At 40.9% G+C, this 23,338-nt stretch overlaps 2 protein-coding genes across 2 annotated transcripts in view; both read right to left on the bottom strand.

Annotated features, from left to right (window-relative positions):
- The window catches only part of bcar1 (BCAR1 scaffold protein, Cas family member), a 47,815-nt gene extending 39,654 nt beyond the window's left edge, over positions 1-8,161 (bottom strand). Inside the window, exon 1 of the mRNA XM_026174801.2 lies at positions 7,491-8,161. Within this exon, the coding sequence (XP_026030586.2) occupies positions 7,491-7,502 (12 nt within the window). The 5' untranslated portion in view covers positions 7,503-8,161. The remainder of the gene's footprint in view (positions 1-7,490) is intronic.
- Positions 8,162-10,773: 2,612 nt separating this feature from the next.
- On the bottom strand, positions 10,774-23,011 carry cfdp1 (craniofacial development protein 1). Its single transcript, XM_026174810.2, has 7 exons — positions 22,771-23,011; positions 21,866-21,989; positions 21,403-21,628; positions 20,821-20,930; positions 19,073-19,204; positions 14,064-14,222; positions 10,774-12,343 (listed from the first exon to the last, which is right to left on the bottom strand). The coding sequence occupies exons 1-7, from the start codon at positions 22,838-22,840 to the stop codon at positions 12,253-12,255; spliced, it is 912 nt and encodes a 303-aa protein (XP_026030595.1). The 5' UTR covers positions 22,841-23,011; the 3' UTR covers positions 10,774-12,252.
- Between the last annotated feature and the right edge of the window lie 327 nt (positions 23,012-23,338).

Genomic DNA, 23,338 nt, shown 5'->3' with positions numbered 1-23,338 from the left:
CACACACACACAACCAGATTTATGAGTTCAATCAGTCTAGCTCCTATTCTGTGAATTGGTTGTGAACCACAAGCCAAGCAATTTAGTCTTCACAAATGCCATCCCACACCATGGACCAGTGCGTAGAGGTAGAAGGGAAGAACAGATTAAGATCCTTTGGCAGAAAGGTGGGGTGGCATGGTGCTAAAGTGGTTTGCACTGTGGTCTCACAGCCAGAAGGTTCAGATTTTGAACCCACGGGCCAGCTTAGGTCATTCTGTGTGGGTTCTCCCAAGGAACTCTAGCTTCCTCCCACAGTGCAAAGACATGGGTTAACTGGTAATTCTAAATTGTCCAAAGGTGTGAATCTGAGCATAAACGGTTGTCTCTCTTGTGGTAGACTGGCGGCATTTCCGGGGTGTACCCTGCCTGTCCCCTTCACAGCTCTGTGACTGACAACATCAATGAAATGAAGACATCGTCCACACTAACTCTGAGTGTGGATGTAAGACAGACAGTTTCCCAAGTGCATAAAATAAAGCATCAGTGAGCAGCACATAAATACCAGTCATTTTACATTTTCACTTTCATTAGCGTTTAGTTGTACAACACCTACTATATTAATAAAGTTTAACCTATTTGAAGCCAGAAAGGAAAGTTGGCAACGCTTCTGTCTGTGCAAGTTAACAGAGTATCATTACTCTATCGTTAAGACACGGGAAAATGTGATGGATTATAATTGTTATTCCAGCAGAGGTCTACAAAACCAGTCTAAAAATTTGAATGATCCTTATTATAGCAAAGGTAAAACATAGGAGAATTCCTGCTTAGTAACCTTAAAATTATCACTGCTGACCTGACTACAGCTGCCCTGCAGAGCTGCAGTTTCACACTTAATTCTGGTTCGGTGGACTTGCACCTATTCCAAGTGTCTTTTCCAGCATTAACTGTGTTTAAGATTTTTTATTTCAACACAACATTTTTCATTCTTTCAAGTGCAGCCACGGTGGTGTTTCAAAAACAGCATCAAACATAACACCGAGAGTACATGCAAATCTGATATAAGGTCCATAAGAACAAATAGAGGTGTTCTGTTTTAGGATCTTATGTTTTCAGGCTTGTAGAACAAAACAGTGGCAAAAAATATTGAGAAAAAAAGATGTGATTTCCCACATGGTTGTCTCTAATTTGGAAGATAAGCTATTCTGGAGCAGTGGTGCGCCACAGTAAGAAGTGACGGTCCCTTTATAATACTAAAAACTCGGGTATAAGCCTTAAACTATCTGGATAATTCCAAATCCAGCTTCATAAAGCAGAACAATTGGTCACATTGACCAAATATAACAAGTTCTTTCTTCAGTCCAAGCGAAGGTTTAAATTTGCAGAATTCACTGAAAGTGCTCAAGAGATCCCGTGTTTATAAGAATGGGACGAATGGACAGACAGCCTGAAGAGTTTGTGCTAGACAAAATAAACTTGCACACTCCTATTCTTGCTTTTCACAGATCACAGTTATTTTTTTAAGACAACTTAAGATTTCAAAGATAGATGAACATCTAAATTACCATCTTATGAAAAGGCTTTCCACATAGAATAAATCAGAAATAAAACTGCAGTATCTCCCGTCACGTAAAGCCCTGTCCCCAACTGTCACACATCACATTTCATCATGACACTTGCACTTTTCATAGCAAACATCTCAACAGAGGATGTTAAGATCTGGCGAAAGGTGGGATTTAAGATGGTGTGTGTGCGTGTGTGTTTGTAGTTAGATAGGGAAAAGGACCTTTTCTCTCTCTAAGTAGCCAATCAGTCACTCTCCACACCTACAGTTTGCGCACTACATAAGCAGAGAAAGTCCTCCTCAATGATAGAAATTCAAGAATTCAAGGAATCGTGGTGCAGTGGTTAGCACTGTCTAACAGATGCATGGATGGATTTCTAACCAGAGGAAAGACCAGCTGATTACTTCACAACTGTTCTGAATTGGGACATACTGCATTTGGTCTGTAAACAGAACTCTCACATTTGGAGAACAGCAATACTGAGTGACTACCTGCTCCTAAGGCTCAACAGCAACCTTAGAGGGATTCAAGAATCCAGGACATGCAATCGGTGTGTTACCCATCAAGTTCAGGTCTTGTGGATACTTGGGGTGTATACCTAAGAAGCCTGACCTGTTTGCCAGCTTTGCCCTACAGAGTGGACTCAGTAAGTGCAGAGCAAAACTGAGGAGGTCTGCTACTGTCTGGAACCTCACATAAAAAAAATGGCAGAAATCAGAGAAGACTGGTTAAAATGCTGTATCACACAGTGTATTCTGATGATGTAGGCGCTGTCCCTTGACTCTTGTCATCACAGTAGCACCATCTGTTCTGAAAACCCATCACAACTCAGACTGTAAAGACACTGATGGCGCAGACATTGTGTGTCACTTCTGCCTTCGCCATTGACGACAAAAACTGACTCAACCCTTGTCTTTCTGACACAATCTAACATAAACCAATGTCCCTCTTTTAATGACCTGTAGGTGGAGTTATTTGATATGATGAAGAGAAAATTGGTGGTTTTCATATCTTCTCCACTTCTACAATGTGTGCATAGACTCTTTGGCCCGTTTTTCATTTATATCAGGCCAACAGGAAGTCAACTTCATTCAACTTCAATCAACTTCATTCAAACTGCAAAAATCTAATTATCTAATAAATTATTCATGTTATCCAACATAGTCTGAATTTTAACAGACAAGTTAGAAAATGTTCTCAATAAAAGAAATGCACACATTAATACTGGATGTTGAATTTTAACTTTTGAACCAAATTATGAGTGGAAAATGATGGCACTGTTGGGGTATTGCATTTCCCACAATAGTGAAACACATGCTTAGCAACAGATTACACATGGTGACAGTACCATTGAGTTTAGAAGTCCTCTCAAAGTGTGCTCGACTTCTACATACCTGAACAGTAAAGTCATTTTCATGTGAAAAGGAAAGGCTCCAGTTTCACACAGCACAAAGACACTTTCTGCATTCATGGTTACAAACGTTCTGCAACTTCATCGTTTTATTTATGATAACCAATCTATATCTTGGGGTCTTGGTCACAAGCAGAGTCGTGACTTCATGTCCAACATCCACAGTGATCTGGACACTGCACTGGTCCACTGTATTAAAGACAGAGCTGAGTGATACCTACTTTTCCACCCTCACCTATAATACAAGTGTAAGAAATGAATCTGCGTCAAAGGTTTTCTGAGCTTACCCTTAAAGAGGATGAGGAGCTCAGTCAATTGGAAGGGGCTAAGAGTAGGATCCCTGCTCTTCCACATTAAAAAAAGAGGCCAAACGGGTGTTTTACTCGTTTGGCCAGGACACTCTGGATGCCTCCCGGTTCAGGTGTTTTGAGAATATCCATAGGCAGACTTGGGACACAATAGAGATATTTTGTCTCCTGGATTGCTTTGGAATGCCTCACTGTCCTCCTAAAAGAGCAGGTGGAGGTGGCCGACGGAGAGAGTCCTGCTTAGAGTGCTGCCCCTGGGAACTAGACCCGGATAAGCAGAACAAGACAGACGGCTGGATGGACAGACTTTTTGTCAGAGGGTTTTCTTTGGATTACTCATTGTAAATACTATCACATAGTTGCTTTTTTACATTAGCCTAATGGTAGCTCACATGAGACTGGTAAAAGCTACTACACAGAGACCACATGCTAGGGGGCTAGACAGAGCATCAGAGTTATAGGCTGGGTCTTCACAGAATACTGCCGGCAAAAAATGCTTTGTGTGTGCATTTGTCTGGCACAGCTAGAGGACAGAACAGGGTAATGGACTCAACGTTGTTTTCATCTTTACTATTTTGGGAACAACATTTACCCAAGAGTGTGGCAAGTAGCATTCTGAGATTTACTCATCAACAGAAAGTCTACCCGTGCTTGGTGCTGCTCAGGTTTTATGTCACACATTGCTGAATTTGTTCTTTTGAAGCAGAATGATTCATTAAATTCGTTTCAGGTTTTATGAAGGCAGCTAACTCAAAGAAAGCCTAGCTATGTTGAGTAATCTTACTAATGTCTCTGGAGAGAGATAAACACACACTGGAGAGTTTATTTCCCACTTTCAGATATAAAGAGACAGAATTTAGACTATACCAGCAGGTGAGCCTTGTTCACGTAAGACAGATCATTTGGTTTACTAGAATTAGTAAAAAAAAAAAAAAAAAAACACAACAACAACAAAAAAATAGCTATTGCAGCTGAACAGCTAAAACAGTGCGCTATTAAATCACAACATTTGACTGGCATTTGACATGACTCTCCTCCAGTCTGCCCTTCTAGTCTCAATGAGCACTGAAAGCAATAATTAGGCTGTTTAAAGTGCTTTTCATTAAGCATTTATTTGAACAGGCACACTAAATGTGACAATGTGAACTGCTAATTAACACAATGTCCTGAATCTTTGAAGGTGTAAATGAGGATGCATTCACTTACTTAAAAATGCAACTGCACATAAACAAAATATTAATATCTATACAAACGATACTATATAATACACTATTTCTATATTACTATATTGCATTTTTTAAACTCTTGCCACCTCCATACATCAACATTTTGACTTTCATTTGTCAAAAAACAACATAGTGACAACAAAGTTATTAATTAAGACTGACACATAGACATATAGATCTAGATTAACAGACTTATTGCATTGCATTTAAGATGAACCTGCTCTATGTTGCATTAATGCTACAGGTATTATCTACGATAGATCGGATTTTCAATGTTTCCAGTGGTCTGGGTTTTAAATAAATAAATAAATTATAGTGCTTGAATATGATTATTTTACATATTTGTAGTTGGAATCTTTTCTTCTCCTTGCTTCTGTGCAATAACTGCACATGTATAATCTAATCTAAGTGCTGATGGGGCGGGGCTATTCATTTTCTCAAGTTTATTAATAACTTACATAATAAATTGAATGAGAAGAAATGAATTAAAAACATATAAATCATTATAATAATTGTAATAACTGATTAAAACTACTTAGGAGACTTAAAATAATAACATTAAAAACATGCCTAATGACATACGCAATCATAAGTGTTCCAAAGAAACCTGCACTGTGCAGATGTGATGCGCTAATGTGTTCTAAATAACAGGATTTCTCCACATCTAAGACAGCGAGACTTCTGTATTACTCAGAGAAATGTGTGATATTGATTATTGAGCAATGCATTTCTTAAGGAAACACACTTATCATCATTATGCTGTCAGTTCACATCACTGCTGCTCACCTGTCACTCTCATCCTATCTTTAAGTCTTCAGTAAACACAATAAACATTGTGTTGTTAGTATTTGTTTGGTTCTGATGAGTGATTTTTGTTTGCTGTTAGGTTTTATGAGATCTGGATGTTTTGCTAAAAAATTGGAAATGTTTAAATCTTATATTGTCTCATACTGACAATCTACTGTAAAGATAAATAAAGAAAAAAGATTATGCAATCCCTAAATATTTATTCTATTCTATCAAAATATAACAATAAATAACAGGACGTGACTAATGTTGATCATCATTGCATGTTTAAAAGAAATTAAGACATTAACAACAGAAGGATGTGATTCACTACAGGCACGCGCTGAAAACCTGTCACAAAGGGAGGTAATCCTTGGATACTTTACTTATGAATATGTACATATGTATATAGATTTAACTATATCGTACTGTGGTATCATAACTACCTAAAGCTTTATTGACCTCAAATGACACCATTGTATTGTTGGAGTGCACAGTGTGGAGTGAGCAGTGGATCAGGAAGTTGGTTGTGTAATCTAATAGAAAGGTTGTTTTTCCAAAGTGTTCCTGGGAAAGATACTAAATGACCCCATTCCCTGCTCTGGTTTGTAGTGTAAAGTGCTTTTAAAGAACTGAAGCTAAAAAACAAGGACTCTATAAAAGCCAATCCATTTAACACAGAGACTTTGGTCCAACCCTGACTCAAAATGTCGGCTCAGACTTTCACAACAAGAGTGCTGATCTGTTCATCTCACCTCTGTGTTAGTCCGTGTTTACCACACCAGCCATTAGCTAGCATCAGAGCTACACTGCGTGGAGGCAACAAGGAGGCAACCAAAAACTTTAGACAGCTTAGTTGACACGACCTGCAGGCCCGGTCAGCTTTTCTCTGTCTCATTATGTTCTGAGCAACACTTGTTAGGAAACTTTCAGTAATATAACATGTCCACAGCTCCATTGATATTATTGGTCTTCTGTATGCCTGCATTCACCAGAAGAAAAAGTCATGACTCTTACAATGAGCTGAAATTAAACCAGTGGGCAGAAATTAGGTGAATGAAGTAAATTTGTTAATTGTATTAATTTTCCATTGTTGTTTTGTCAATTCAGATTTTTAATATACACCAAATTTTTGTTTTGAATGTATCATCTGTACCACCTTTAGGTGTGCAGTCCCGCTGCAAATAGGCCAGGAAAATGTCACCGTGGATGTCAGGCAACACTCCAGATTAACACAACAGCAGTGTAACAAAGATTTCCTTTATACAAGCGGAAAACAAGTATCGCATTACTTCTTTAAAAGGACCACTGAGCACCGGTGTTAATAACCTGCGTCATTAACAATGGAAGCAGCACAATTCAAACTAAAGTAAGAGCATGTGCATTGCTGAGTACTCTCTGGCAAACAGCCACCGTACAGCACTGGCGCGTGCGCGCGCGTACTCACGCGCCCACGGTAAAGCCTCCAGGAATTGTTTTTAAATGAGAGCTTAAGGAATGCGATAAAGACCAGCAGCACAGCTCCATCAGGGCCATCTGACATCCGCCGCTACAACATCCAAATAATGCAGCTGCCACCCAACAACACACACATATATATGCATTACAACCAGTGTGTGTGTGTGTGTGTGTGTGTGTGTGTGTGTGTGTGTGTGTGTGTGTGTGTGTGTATCCACCCCCAAAACACACACACATATACATGCATTACAACCAGTGTGTGTGTGTGTGTGTGTGTGTGTGTGTGTGTGTATCCACCCCCAAAACACACACACATATACATGCATTACAACCAGTGTGTGTGTGTGTGTGTGTGTGTGTGTGTGTGTGTGTGTGTGTGTGTGTGTGTGTGTCCAGCCCAGAAACACACACAAACTGTCGCCCACCACAGAGCCAGGCTCAGGCCTCACAGAGCTCCGGCACACTGGCTCGTCACTGTCCTTTACTAGCAGGCAGAAACTAGTTAAAGGTACACTCAACGTTAGCCTCATCAGCCATAGGCTCTCAGTCCATTTATGAATTAGAAATGCTTATTACATATTTGCTAATTATAGTGTGTAGCTGTTTCAATCGGTGCCAGGCTAACAGCAGCTATGTGACTGGGTGTGTGCTGTAGTGAGACAGCTGTCAGTGTTATGCGTGCTCCGTCCTGCTCCACAGAAAACGGCAAATATGAAACATGGGAGACGAGCAGCGACGTGTTTGCTGACATACTCACAGGAACAGACATTTTGCTGGTGCTCCTGCTTTAGACCGCTCGGTGCTTCGTCGCTTGCTGCTGATTTATTTAGCACTACCAATTGTTCTTGCTAGCTCTCCAAGTGTCAGTCCTCCGTTATCCCGTCCATAGTTAGCTCCAAAGAAAAGGCAAAGGTCCGGCCGGACACGGCGGCTGTGGGCTTCTTCAGACCGGAGTGTTTTAGTGCGGGATGTAGCGGCAGCATGAAAGCCTGTGCTGCCGCCTGAGTGTCAGCAGAGCCGGCTTCCGCCTCGTCTCCTGCCGCTCCCTTCTCTGTCCCAGATTCCTTCAAGGATATCTTTAGAAAAGCTTCCGCTCGGCCACAGGGACCGGGACCGCGCACATTCGTCAGAACAGCGTGCTGTCGGGTCCGTGCCGTTATCCACCGGGAGGAGAGCCGTGCCTGTCCCGGTCTACCGCCGTCCTCCAGCACGGATCATCCAGCGCTGCCTTAAAGGGACCGGCCTACATTTACGATACATGCGTGCTACCCTCTGGGGTATGCTGGGGTGTGTTTCCAGAAATACACGAAAAGACTACAGCGGTTCCGCGTCTTCGTGACCATTTACCACCGATAACCGATATAGACAACTGCTGTACCAGCCGTGCTGCTGGCCTTTGGCAGTATGAATGACATACAGCACCAACAGCACCGCACTGCTGGTACAGAGCCCGAAACATGCAGACAGCGGAGAACCCGCTGGCTAAGAAGAAGAAATGAAGTTGGAAAAATCATCCGTTATTGGGTAGCTTTCTCAGGAGATGGGTACTTTGTATCAAATTCAATTATAAGAAAACAGATGGAGTATTAATTAATGAAAACATTCATTTAACAAGATCACCATTATAGGTCCATGCATTTAAATCTCTCATGAAACACCAGACTCAAAAACAGCTGTGCTGATCTCTGCTTACTGAAACCCCAAGATGATCACCAAACCAAACCACAGCTATAGTACCTGCTTTGCTAGAATAAGAGAATACATTAGTGTACAAAAACTGGCATAGGACAATCAATAGACCTTTGAGTTTATTGTATTTATTTAAAGATGGATCAAATAAAACACACTTTGATGATCTTCACCTGATCAAATTTACACATTGCCTTTAGAATGTAGAAAATAAGAAATAAATGTGTGGATCATAGAAGTTTAAATCTTTTTTCTAAAAAAACAACAACAATAAAACCCCCATCATGCACTCATCCACTCCTGGGCTACAGTCTAGATTTGGAAACTATACCTCTGCATGCTTCATGTTACAAATATGGTGTTAATGCAGGAACTGAATTCATGTTCAGGAATTACACGATGGTTAGGACTGTTGTCTCACAGCAAGAACGTCTTGGGTTCGAATTCATCTGGCCGGGGCCTTGCTGTGCTGAGTTTGTATCTTCTCCCCATGTGTGCTCTCCAGGTACTCCAGCTTCCCCCCACAGTCCAAACACATGCGCTTAAGTTAACTGGTGATTCTAAAACTGAGTGTGAATAGCCGTCTGCCTCTCTGTGCTAGCCCTGTGACAGGCTGGCAACCTGGCCACGGTGTGTCCCCCACCTGCCCTATGGCAGCTGGGATAAGCCACTTAACTGGATATGCAGAAGAGAAAAGATAAAATATATTTTTATTGCACATAATGCTTGTGCCAAAAGTTGCTGACTTAGACTATTTTATGATTTTCTTCTAATGAACGGTGGCTATGGGAGAAATGCCACTAGTCTTTGGGCTTACAGATAAAATTCAGAATCAAAGCCAAATTGGGAGCATGCCTATGAATGAAATAAAATGCTTTGTCTGCTGTGTTGTTTCAGTTGATTTCTATGGATGTTTAGTTTTTTTTTAACTTTCAAATTCAAGCAATCTTTAACTTTTGACTTCAGAATGTCATGTGACCAGCTATAGCTGTTTTTGTTCTTATACCCGAAAAAAAATCCAAACTCCTCAAAATCCTGTGCACTTCTATAAAGCTTGTATTATTGGTATACCTACATGTTGCCACCCACCTCTGCTTTCGTTAAGTACCAACATCAAGTTCAATAAGTTTCCATAGTTTGGATTTTTTGATTTTAGTTAATAGGTCAGTGAACCTCCTTTCGATGTGAAGGAGCAGTGAAAGGAGGTGACTGACCAGCCAGTTGAGGTGGTTCGGGCATCTGACAAGGATGCCAGGTGTTGTGGGCATGTCCCACTGGGAGGAGGCCCCAGGGCAGACCCATGGACACGCTGGAGAGATATCTGTTGGCTGGCCTGGGACCGCCTTGGTGTTCCCCCGGACAAGCTGGAGGAGGTGGCCGGGGTGAGGGAGGTCTGGGCTTCTCCGTTTGGGCTACTCCCCCTGCAACCCGACCCCGGATAAGCGAAAGAAGGAAGGATGAATGGATGGACAGTCACCTCCCACTCTTCAACAGAAACTGCAAGCGGTTGCCTCAGTCCCCAAGGGCTTAAACTTGAAACATCTTACTTCTTGTCTGGAGTGTGTAAACATGCTGCGCCGTATGCTAATTTCCAGTGACTCACAGCAACTACAAATAACCAAAATCACAGCTCAGACGCTTTCATCTTGAGGCAAACCAACCACCTTCCACAAAATTTGCAATGCTCAACACTTGTCTATCAGTGTCTCAGGGAGCAAGTTCACAAAGCAATGTGCAGCGCTTGATGTGGGGTTCACAGTCACTGACCCCGAGGTCAACGTGTATTTTAAGTAAGTGATGTGGGAAGCTGCTGTGGAGAATGCCAGAAGTTCAAAGGTCAGCTACAAATGTTTTGGACCAAGCTTTAACATGAATGTGTTTCACCCAGCTGTTTGTGTTTGTCCTTACACACTGCTAATATCAGCACCAATCCTTAATAAGAGTTCTTGTTCTCTAAATTTACATGGATTTAAGTGTTTCTGAAGAAACATAAACATAGTTTTTTCTTTAAATCTAGCAGTGCTTGCTAGTGGTATTTCAAGATGACTGCAGCAATGTTGGTTCAGTCTCATCTTCTTCCATGACGCAGTGGCCCGGTTACCACAGCTGTAACTATGCTGCAGTAATCCCACTTGCAGTTTCTTTAAGACCTGCACTTTCTGGTTACTGCTGTTAGCTACACTGTTAGCATCTTTCAGAGGTCATCATCAGAAGCTTCAGCAGAGCAATAGTTTTACTTTCAGCTGCCACAACCTGCAGTTCAGCTGAATCTATTTAAATAGTGAGAGAAGACTTTGAAAATGTTAATACACAGATTGGCAGAGCTGTGAAAATAAGAAAACTTCAGATGCTACACTGACAACCACATGTTATTTAATCATTACTACATTTTGGATCATTAAAAAATACTGGCATGAAATCAAATGACTTGTTTATTTTGATTTGAGTGTGTGCACTGCTGTGGGTGGGAGAACTGCACTTGTTGTTGTTGAATGCAGTAGCTACACTTTTGGAAAGGCAGAACTCGCACATTCACGGTCACCGCCAATCAGCTGAAAACCAGCCAATCGATCAGTGCATCTCTACTGAAAAGACTCACTCTGTTCATCTATATGTGCAGAATCATTACATGTGATGTGCAAACTATTTTTTTCTTGAACATTTAAATGTCATATGTCTGCAGTGTTAATAATAAGGCCTTTTTTTGTAAATCAGTAACACTACAAACTGCTAACTGTACACAGTGGTTTTTATAATGAGCTTCAAACTCTGCAAAATACAGATTTGTTTCCATGATAATCTGAATAATGTTAAACACAAAACTATCCTGATTCTATTGATGAAAGCAATAAGACAGTTCAAACAGTTTTCCTTAATTGATAAAACACCAGAGGTACAACCCCACACACACACACACACACACACACACACACACACACACACACACACACACACACACACACACACACACACACACACACGAGGACCAGGAAACACAGAAACGTCCAATCAGTCTCACTTTCTGTTGCAGCTATTTGTCCACTGAACCTAACGGATACGTTTGCTTATCACAAACAAAAAATACTATTACTAATACTAAAATTCTACGAAGTACACTTTGATCTGTGAATCAGCCAGCAGACTGAGGTACTTAACGGTCTTATGGATGAAGTAACATTTTTTCTTTTAATAAACAGCAGCTGTAACGTACCATATTATGATTCAGCTATTTTGGAGTCATCAATATGGTGAGTATTACCACTACTGCATGGCTCAGGTTTGAGCTCACTGAAAACAAAATTATTGTGTTTGTGGTTTTGGTCGGCACCAACAAAGATACATAATTACAGCCTCTACCCTAACAAGACAGACAGATCGTCTGAGTCCTTGTGCTTCTTGGCCTGTCAGGTTTTACACTATAGATGGTGTAATGTTCCCAGATCCTGAGGGGTATGAAAGTTCAATAACAGAGAGAAATTATGCAAAAAAAAAAAAAAAAAAAAAAAAAGAAAAGAAAAATTACAATAAACCAGTGTGGTTTTTAATCCGTCCTTGAGGTCTTAAATCAGCCACTTGAGGAAGCAGGAGGGATGCAGTGTTAAGGTCTGAGATTCGTTATTGGTTACACAAGGATGGAAGCACACGCAGCAACCCTCCTCCATACAAACTGAGCCTATTAATATACCGGGCCTGAAATAGACTCGAGCGAGAACAGTAGTTTGAGCTCACTGTAAAGGGACAACAGCACCTGTCTCATTAGAGAAAGAAAGAGAGCTGCAGGAAAGAAAAAAAAAATTGTTCTCTGTGCGAGTGTGTGTTGTCAGTCTGTGTCATTGCTTCATATTGCTCAGTCGTACTGCCTTTTCCAATTCAAACTGGCGGTGGTCGACACGCTCCAAGAAATTCTTCCGCTCCACATACCTAAGCACACACAAACAGAAAAGAACAGAAACATCAGACCTACTTTTATCAATCCAGGTACTGCAGGCTGTTGTCATTTACTAAAGAAGCACAGTGTCACCCCCGTGTTTTAGGGTGGCTCTATTGCACATATATGCATATATGCTACTAGGGGAGCTCATTCATTGTGAACGAAAGGGGCAGAGTTTAGTAGAACAGTGTGCAACTGGCACAAGTGTGCAGCTGTAAAAGTCATCTTGTGACTCATCACTGCTGCCTCACTCTGCATGTTCACAGCCTGATGAGATGAGGATGCATCTTGTTTTATAGGCAGCCAGATTACTCACATTTCTACAAAGACAGTGGAACACAATGAAAATGCCTCATGTCAGTAAACAGAGCATCTGTTTTTAACTCTCTCTGGTATTTCATCTTTAAAAAACAAACTGTAATAACTGTAAAAAAAAAAAATACAGTATAACATACTGTACTGTTTTGGTTGGCAGACTATTCACACACTCACAACTGGATCTACTGATTGCTGAGATGCCAGTTTGCACTGCTCTTGGTATAATGCTGGTCAGTGCTGAAATGAACCGACTGCTTTGTTTAGAAATGCAAGATTAATGTTTATGGTCAGCCTCATTAGGGACTAACTCAACGCTATAATGTTACAGCAGAAATGAGATCCTCACAACACTTATCAACCTTTTCCACTAGGACCTACTCAGATTGGCTCAACACGGTTTTTAGGGTTTTTCATTAGGTGATGGCACCTGGTACCAGGTACTTCTTTTCATACCTACTTTCTTCCACACCTTGCGATCAAAAAATAAATAAAATGTAAAAAAATGGAGTGATACTTGCCTGCCTGCTATCTTTGTGCAACTGTTAAAAGTTGAAGCGTTTTTGCTGTTAACATGCAAAAGATTGATAACTTATGTTTATTTACCATGCTATAAAATTAAGTACATGATCTCGACCCATTTAGAGCACAAGCAGACATCTCCACTTTTTTTTTACTGGCACAGAAGTAATACACAACCAATATGATAAGTAAGAACAATTATATTCAATTTCATTTTATTTATATAGTGCCAAATCACAACAATCACCTTAAGGAATGTTATATTGTAAGGTGAAGGCCCTAAAATGACCTCTTGTGAGCAGGTACTTGGCGAATGTGGAAAGAAAAAACTCCTTTTTAAAGGGAAGAAACCTGCAGCAGAACCAGGCTCAGGGAGGGGAAGTCATCTGCTGCAACCAGCAGATTCTCCCTCCACAAATAAACCATTCCTCTGCAAATTCTCAGTTAGCTATTTGATAGCTAGTCTTTCAAGAATTTGAAAATAAGAGGAAGGTTGGAAATTTCTCTATAGTTAGCTAAGATGAGGCCGAGGAAAGACTTCTTAAAGAAATGGTTTAACTACAGCCACCTTGAAAGCATGTGGTAGCCAGTTAATAATTATTGGAAGGAGTTTGATAACATCAGTAGGAGTCTAAAGAAATATGAGCTGTTATTAAATATTAAATACGTTATTAAGGTTGTTTTACTTAATGATATGTCTGTAGGACAGGCGTACTTCCTTTTTTCTTTTTGTTCAGTTCAAGTATGATAAATAAATATATACAAATCTTACTAAATTATTTTGTCACGTAAAATAATGACAACATCCAGTTTTGATGAACATCCCTCTGGACCACAGTGAACATTACTTCACACATGCTGAAACTCTCTTACCCTTCTCTGCCTCTGTTGTGGATAGCCAGCTCCTCGGTGATGCCCTCCTCAGATTTAAAAGCATCCCAGTCCATTTTTGACTTTTCCAATGTACTCATTTTCTGCTTCTTTCCCCCAATACGACTTAGGACATTTGACATGCCTGCTGGACGCTTAGTACTGAAATCAGAAAGAGAAGCCTTTAGGTGACCCACCAAATTCACACCCTTAAGATTTGAAATTCAAGGTCAGTTTAACTGTCATTAAGGTTGCATAACAAACTTGCAGAAAAAAAACACATAAAAACATTGAAAAAGAAAAGATAAGAAAAGAAAAGAAAAACTATTTTGATTCAAAAAGCTGATGGAAACATTGTTCAGAGATTTTGGTCCATATTGACATGATAACATCATGTTTAAGAAACTAGTTTAAGATGATTTAAACTTTGTTACAGAGTGTGTTGGGTACACTAAAGGGACAGACAGTGATAGGTCAGCAACAATACTGTAGATGAATAATGCACAGTTGATACTAGATACTAAGAGGCAAAGGGTGCAAAATGACCATTATAAAAACCATTACACCACCAACAGCAGTCTGACTAGTGTTTCCAAAATCTCATATCCCAATATAAGACATCTATCGTCCGATAACGATATAAATCACAAAAATGTAACACGTTCTGTAAATTCTGTGAATCTCGGGCAGCTCGACTTGCATGAAGTGTTTCCAGCTGGGCATCGTGTAGCTGGAGTCGAGTGTTTTAACCGATGCATGAAACGATACATTTTTAGACATAAGTTGTAACAGCCTTTGTGAGTATTTATTACACGGCGTGCTGCGAGGAAAAGCCTGTTCTAACGTTTGAGTCTAAGGTTTATTTTTTACCACCTGACGGCTCTTTTGTTTCTCACCTGCATACTCATTCACATAATTCAGTTTATTTTGAAAAGTCTCAACAGGATCTTGAGCTTTATTGTGAAAGGCTTATGTGGAAAATAAACAAGCGGACATGCGATGGTGTTACCATCGTTGTTGCTAATGACAACGCATAAAAACAGGCGCTTGTCCGTCTGTAGTGTGGTTAAATTAAATATAAGAGAAAGAGAGAACTTTAAGAAATTAATATAGCCACTACAGTGACCATCAAAATGATGAAAAAATATTGCTGTAAACAGTTTATTTTGCGACACCACAAAACAAACGATAGCGTAAAATGAAACGATAGACGTTTTTATATCGTCATCTGAGATATATCGTTATATCGAACAGCCCTACTGTCAGCTTGGTTTTCAAGTTTCTCGCCATGCTTCTATATCACAGGCTGAACGTGGACACAGACTCTTATAGTTTTATGAGGACAGTACATAAACACAGACTGGGGCAATTATTAACAGAATGAATTCATTTTTGAGTAATTGCCCAGCTGTAACTTGCAACATCTTTCTCCCCCATTTTAGTTATTTGTGTTACAGGTACAGTTAATGCAGTGGCCCCTGAGTGTAGTACAGTATCTCATATAGTCTAAGGAGGTTGGAAACATGGCAACTGGACTTCTTTCTTTCCCAGCTCCACTACCATGACCTGGATGACTAAAAAGTAAACACAGACAGCATACTGCAGAAATTAATTTATGAAGGACCAACAGCTTCTATGGTCAGACTTCTCTCACACACACACACACTTATTACTGCCAGCTTATATAACAGCACATACCAACACTATCATCTGAATCTACAAATAAATGATAACTACACAACCTCAACAAGGACTGATGATGGGGTGGTGCTAATGGGTCTTTCCTGTTGTGTTCCCTTTTACACACACACACACACACACACACACACACACACACACACACACACACACACACACACACACACACACACACACACACACACACAGCTGAGATAAACAGGCAATGGCTTGTAAAGCACCATACTTCCTGTAAGCTGGAAGATGATTTCCTGTGTCTGGGGTGGAAGATGTGCACATCCTTAGCTGACTTATTACCGTGGCAACAAAAAGTATTGGAAATACTATTGTATTGGAAGTTGCAAATGGAAAAAAGCAGAAATGCATTGCAGAGCATACAGCGGGATAGTGTAGCTGGATTTCACTGTTATCTGAATGGGGTGAGGTGAAGCACAGCTGGCACTAGTGCTACTCCAGATGTGTGTTTGACATGCAACAAAATCTGTTGCATACAGGTCACAGGAGCCGTCTGTGCTCTCACTGGATCAAGTCTGCACAGGCTTGAGGTCTTGGGAGCTTCAGTGATTTTTAAATAATGATGATGATCTGCAGATACGCAAATATGACCAGAGCTACAGTGGGGCAAAAAAGTATTTAGTCAGCCACCGATTGTGCAAGTTCCCCCACCTAAAATGATGACAGAGGTCAGTAATTTGCACCAGAGGTACACTTCAACTGTGAGAGACAGAATGTGAAAAAAAAAAAATCCATGAATCCACATGGTAGGATTTGTAAAGAATTTATTCGTAAATCAGGGTGGAAAATAAGTATTTGGTCAATAACAAAAATACAACTCAATACTTTGTAACATAACCTTTGTTGGCAATAACAGAGGTCAAACGTTTACTATAGGTCTTTACCAGGTTTGCACACACAGTAGCTGGTATTTTGGCCCATTCCTCCATGCAGATCTTCTCGAGAGCAGTGATGTTTTGGGGCTGTCGCCGAGCAACACGGACTTTCAAGTCCCGCCACAGATTTTCTATGGGGTTGAGGTCTGGAGACTGGCTAGGCCACTCCAGGACTTTCAAATGCTTCTTACGGAGCCACTCCTTTGTTGCCCGGGCGGTGTGTTTTGGATCATTGTCATGTTGGAAGACCCAGCCTCGTTTCATCTTCAAAGTTCTCACTGATGGAAGGAGGTTTTGGCTCAAAATCTCACGATACATGGCCCCATTCATTCTGTCCTTAACACGGATCAGTCGTCCTGTCCCCTTGGCAGAAAAACAGCCCCATAGCATGATGTTTCCACCCCCATGCTTCACAGTAGGTATGGTGTTCTTGGGATGCAACTCAGTATTCTTCTTCCTCCAAACACGACGAGTTGAGTTTATACCAAAAAGTTCTACTTTGGTTTCATCTGACCACATGACATTCTCCCAATCCTCTGCTGTATCATCCATGTGCTCTCTGGCAAACTTCAGACGGGCCTGGACATGCACTGGCTTCAGCAGCGGAACACGTCTGGCACTGCGGGATTTGATTCCCTGCCGTTGTAGTGTGTTACTGATGGTGACCTTTGTTACTTTGGTCCCAGCTCTCTGCAGGTCATTCACCAGGTCCCCCCGTGTGGTTCTGGGATCTTTGCTCACCGTTCCCATGATCATTTTGACCCCACAGGATGAGATCTTGCGTGGAGCCCCAGATCGAGGGAGATCATCAGTGGTCTTGTATGTCTTCCATTTTCTGATGATTGCTCCCACAGTTGATTTTTTCACACCAAGCTGCTTGCCTATTGTAGATTCACTCTTCCCAGTCTGGTGCAGGTCTACAATACTTTTCCTGGTGTCCTTCGAAAGCTCTTTGGTCTTGGCCATGGCGGAGTTTGGAGTCTGACTGTTTGAGACTGTGGACAGGTGTCTTTTATACAGATGATGAGTTCAAACAGGTGCCATTCATACAGGTAACGAGTGGGGGACAGAAAAGCTTCTTACAGAAGACGTTACAGGTCTGTGAGAGCCAGAGATTTTCCTTGTTTGAGGTGACCAAATACTTATTTTCCACCCTGATTTACGAATAAATTCTTTACAAATCCTACCATGTGAATTCATGGATTTTTTTTTCACATTCTGTCTCTCACAGTTGAAGTGCACCTCTGGTGCAAATTACTGACCTCTGTCATCATTTTAAGTGGGGGAACTTGCACAATCGGTGGCTGACTAAATACTTTTTTGCCCCACTGTAGACTGATTACGCAGAAGAGTGTTGGTGGGATGACAGCACGTATAAGGTCTCCTGTCTCACCCAAAGGGTGCGCTGGGACAAACCAGTCTCACGGGAGTGTGAAGACTACGTCAAAAATCCTGGCGAACACCAGTGTTACTCCTCAGGATCTTAGCAGACACACGTGTATTATCAATTTGAAAGTCCTAGGTGACTTCCTTTTTGAGTTAACGCATTCACAAGATTCTCAGATAACTTGACCTCTGACCTTGAGTTCAAGGTCACTGAGATTCAAGCTCGCCCAAGATTTTTAGAAGATGCAGCCATGGTGTCAATTTGAGAGTCCTACGTTGCCTGGTTCTCGAGTTATCACCTTCACAAACTTGGGCGTCCACGTCGCCCGCCGGGTGACAATAATACTCCATGAGCCTTTTGTGGCTGAGGGATAAAAACTGATCAGCAACAAGGAATGTGATGCCGAAAGGTGACACAGGACCAGAATGTATATAATATGAGGAAAGTCACCAAACCTAAACAATATCTAGCTATATCACAATTCTTAAAAACAACAGTTTTTTATTATACTAATAGAAAACTTCGCTCTCAGACTGTGGGCTTACCTGTGGTTCCTAGGATATTTAAAAGTGGAATGGCACACAGAGTGTTCAGCCATCAGGCGCCACTCCTGTGAAACCAGCTCCCACTTTGGATTTAGGAGACAGACACCCTTCTCTACTTGTAAGATTAGACTTAAAACTTTCCTTTTTGATAAAGCAGAGCACTTAAGACTGGATTCAGGTGGTACAGAATCCTCCTTTATAGGCTCAGGCTGCTGGGGGACTCCCCGTGATGGACTGACAATTTCTTTTCCACTCCTTAAGGCCTTTACACACTAGATTTTTTCGGACTCACCTATTCTCATTGCAACCATCCACACCGACTGTGCAGTTTTACAGTACAAATTTTTAGCATTTATTTCTTCAAACCAATCTTGATTTTTCAGCATTTTTTAAGCAACAACCACGCTCGTGCACTGGTACTAAATATCCAATGATATGGAAATGGTAGAGTAATCCTGCAGCAGTAATAATCCTAGAGTAGTATTTGTGTACCTGGAACCAGGGAGTGGTGGAGAGCAGGGTGATGACATCTTCTCTTTGTCGCTCTTCTCGTCCTCTTTGATGCTCTGGCTCTTGAGATAACTCTTTGCTTCCCTGGAGTCAGCTGAAACCTCTTTATTCACCCTGAAAGATGGAGACAAATGTGTATTCTGTTAAACTGTATTAAAAAAAACATGCAGACAGATAAAAACTGCTTCAGTATCCAGCAAGCCTATGGAGCACACCTTTCCATTAAACATCATTAAACAACAAAAACAGAGGGAGTTCCAGGTCTTAAACGTGCAAGTAGTGTGTGATACAGTGAGATTAGACTCATGCATACAAGAGAAACATGTAGAGCAAAGACTTGCACCGTGTTCTTCAACATAATAACTGCTGGATAAACCAGGTATTACATATAGACTCAACAATGCAGTCACATAAATGCAGGCTAAAGGAATCTTCATGAATAGTCTGTGAGTAATTTATGATATAGGATCTTCCCCCAATCTTTGTGCACAAACTGGGCTTAAATTTTAGGCATGTAAGCATACTGCCATCAGCCCATACTGTGCTAGATGGACAGGGAGTTAAACGATGCACGTTAGAAGTTCCATGAGTACTTGCGCAGCACAGATGCTAGAAAATTCTCAGTGGTTGGCTGAAAGCCGGAATAACAACAGAAAATGTTCTCAAATCCATGATTCTGATTGAAAGTCATTAAAAATCAAGTCTTCCACTGCCCGTTTAAAGACTTAGGACTACAGTACACTTTGCCATCACGTCACACACCACTGTAGCTGAGTTTCACCAGAGCGCACAAACACAAAACTAACCTTTCCATGAGTCCGAGGCACGCTTTCATGACCATAATGCCTCTAAGCAACTGGAGACACATAAACAAGATGTCTGTGTCAAAACTGAATAGAGCAAACAGGGCCAACAGCAGGAGGGTTTCATATTTGCAGCTTAACAACCCCCCCCAAAAAGACTGTAAGAACTATAAGCATTTGGAGCCTGTGTACAGATGAAAGTATCAAAAAATCCAGCCAAAGCAGCTTTTATTTATTCCATGGCTCAGTCAGCATATAATTTATGGTCAAGCTGCAGCTTCCTCTCTCTATCACGAAAAGACATCCAACAGCACAATGATGCAGCCCAACAAAACTGTGTTTTCTAAGCCAACTTTCTTCATATTCATTAAAGAAAAGAAACTTGAAATCCTTCGATTGTCTGCAGTTGAGGCCAACTGTATTCTAGGAATATCATTTTCAAGAGAACTCCTTAATATCTCGAGCATATTGTGATATAGGGTGCTGTGTTGTTACCATAGCAATATAGCCTTTAAAACTCTGGGGTCAAAACTGAAGTCACCTTACTAACTACAAATACTGCTTCACAATGCAGGTCTCAGGGCTCCCTATCACTTTGAAATGTTGCATTAATATGATGACAACCAGATTAAGGCATAATGCTGGAATGCTACTGTTCACAAATAACCACTGCTTAAAAAAACAAAAACAAAAAATCTTTGTACCACACTTCTTCATTTAAATAACAGTATTTTCAAGTTTTACTAGTGTCAGAAACTAAGCACATCTCTGGACTGTGTGGACATGATAAGAGTTTAGCCGACGCTCATTCACAAAATGGTCCTGTTCTTACCAACTGAGACATCCGCCTACTACACTGCCATCAGACCAGATGGTGTGTGTCCACCTGCTGATTAGTGTGCAAATGCTTTTAAAACAGAAGCTTACCGAACCTCCTCGCCTGCAAAGTCAAAAACTTTGGTGATGGTGACTTTAGCAGGACCTGACGACTTCGTTTCAGTCACCGTAGAAACAGTCTTGGAAACTGTGGAATCATCCTGAAGACAAAAACAAAAGAACGATACTAGAAAGTAAGTATATAGAAAACAGACACACAGAGAACAATGCTGTTCAACACAACAATGCTCCAATGTGAGTTTAATCAACTTGATATTTTGCAAGTTGTTTTCCCAGTTAGAGACCAGATCAAAACAGCAGCCTCACAGTGCCCAAACTACAGAGCCCACAAGTGTCTCTCCCCTGATTTCATCTTCCTTTGCTGTTGGGCAAGACTAGTGCCAACTTGAGTTACTACACCATCTTGTGGTGCAAATTGGTATCGAATCAAAGTCTGTTCAGCTCAGCTTCAATTTGAAAACCCCCACACACAGATATTTTGGACATAAGATGACTAAAAGTGTTCATGTCTCAAAGGTGGTTTATGCAAATCAAAGCAATCGTCCAAGCTTTAAATTCGAACACATTTAAAAACCTGGCAAAATGAAATATCGAAGTTTCAAAGATATTTACCTTCTGTGCGGTACCCGACTGTGGTGCAGACTCTTTGGGTCTGGATCCAACGTCAGATAAGAAACTGGCCCAAAGTTCATCTGACTTTTTCTTCTGTTTTGCCTCATCATCCTGAGCCTTTGCCTTAGTGGGTGTTTTCACTTCTTCTTGTGGGTTATCCGCCTCTTTAGCTCCACCAACATCTTCATCTTTGTCGTCTACTTTCAGTAATCTCTTCTTTCTCTTTCTGTAAATGTTTTAAGTGACACCAGCGACTAAAACTCAAGATCATGAGGATCTGATGACATTTACTTTTTTTGGACATCAACTGTAGTCTATTTTATGAAGCCATAAAAAGTTTTACTTTCAAAGAATGAAAATGGTCCAGTGTTCCCGCCATCAGAGAACACAAACAGATTTAACTACATTTTCTCCATTTGGAAACACTGTCCTCTCATTGAACGGTGCTGTCGAAACCTCTTACCTCACACTGATGTCCTTTTTCTTTTTTTTCTTGCTGATGGGCTCAGAATGGGGAACACTGTCATCCTCATGAAGAGGGTCCTCCTTCTCACACTCATTTATGTCATCCTCGCTGAGGTTATCATCTGAGGTGAAAAAGTACAGGAAGCAGTGTAAATGATGCATAACAAGATCAATATCAAGAATAATCAAATCAACTTAACTGTACTAAGAGGGCATCATTTCATCAGGCTTTTTAATCAATGTGGATGTGAAACTGCATTTAAAGCTAACAATGAGAGTTAACTCAGCATGTTTTGACACAGCTGATTTGACTGATTAGCACTATTTTTTAAGTGAAAATTATGACTTGAACCATATCACCAAGAGAACTCAGGCTTCATCTTGGTATATCAGGACTGCATCTGCCTGTTTGGACTGTATAATCTCACACCTGACTGAGCTTCCAGATTAACAGCTGCAGTCTGAGTTTTTCTACTAGAAAGTCTACAATAATCCAGGCTTTTTTTAAGCTGCCATGGCGATGTCAACTCCATGTTTTAGGGCTCCAAGTCACAAGTACTAAAGAGGGTGAGTAAGGCGCTTTTTGTAACTACTGTATTGCACTATTGCACGTGCTACTCAGGCTGTGTGCATTATTTTGTGAGTGTTTGCGTCTGGATCTGAATTTGATTTGATGTGAAAACAGTTGAATGGAAACGAATCAAAAAAAGCACTCGTAGCTTTCGAAGAATTTCTCAGCTTTAACATGCTTTATTTCAACACAGGGAAAGAGAGCCATCAATAACCATCAGTGTCAGTAACCATGTTTCTGCCTGTCGTTTGCAGCTCAGTTAATGATACTTAAGGTTCTTCTTTTTCTTCACTGAATGGCAGAAACCTCACCATAGTGTTTACAGTCCTCACCTGATGGGACATAGTCTGCATCTTCATTCGACGAATATCCATCAGAGTCATAGTCGGAATAGTTCATCATGCTGTCACTGCTAATAAGTTCCTCCTCGCTAACGATGCAAAGTACAAACGTTACCCTTAAAACTCTGTGACGGGCATAAATAAACTGAACACCTGAAACATGTTAAACGAACGAAAATACAAAATGACTTCTGTTTCTTCTTCTTCGGCGGTTTGTCTTCTTCTTCTTCTGGTTTACTGGCGGTTGGTAAACTATCTTAAGGAACATATGCGCCACCTACTGGACTGAAATGCGGCACAGAAGACAGGCGGGGAAAACGGAACGAAACAAACCCCGTGTATTAAATCTGTGTGCTTCATAGATGTCACTAGCTGGCCAAAGACTTGAAACAAAACCTCTGCAGGAAGACTGCTCTTAGCATCACAAACTGGACAGATTCTGGCTGCTTGTAGTGAATACATAATCCAGCTGTGTTTGGCTGTTAACCCCTGGATCACCAATCCAGTGATAATTATTTCTTCTTCCCAGTTCTCAATCCGTGTATAAGAAGATACTTGA

The sequence above is a fragment of the Astatotilapia calliptera genome, chromosome 7 (assembly GCF_964374335.1).
Source record: "Astatotilapia calliptera chromosome 7, fAstCal68.1, whole genome shotgun sequence".
Lineage (NCBI taxonomy): Eukaryota > Metazoa > Chordata > Actinopteri > Cichliformes > Cichlidae > Astatotilapia > Astatotilapia calliptera.
Note: the sequence above shows the minus strand (reverse complement) of the source record. Positions and strands in the feature narration are given on the sequence as shown.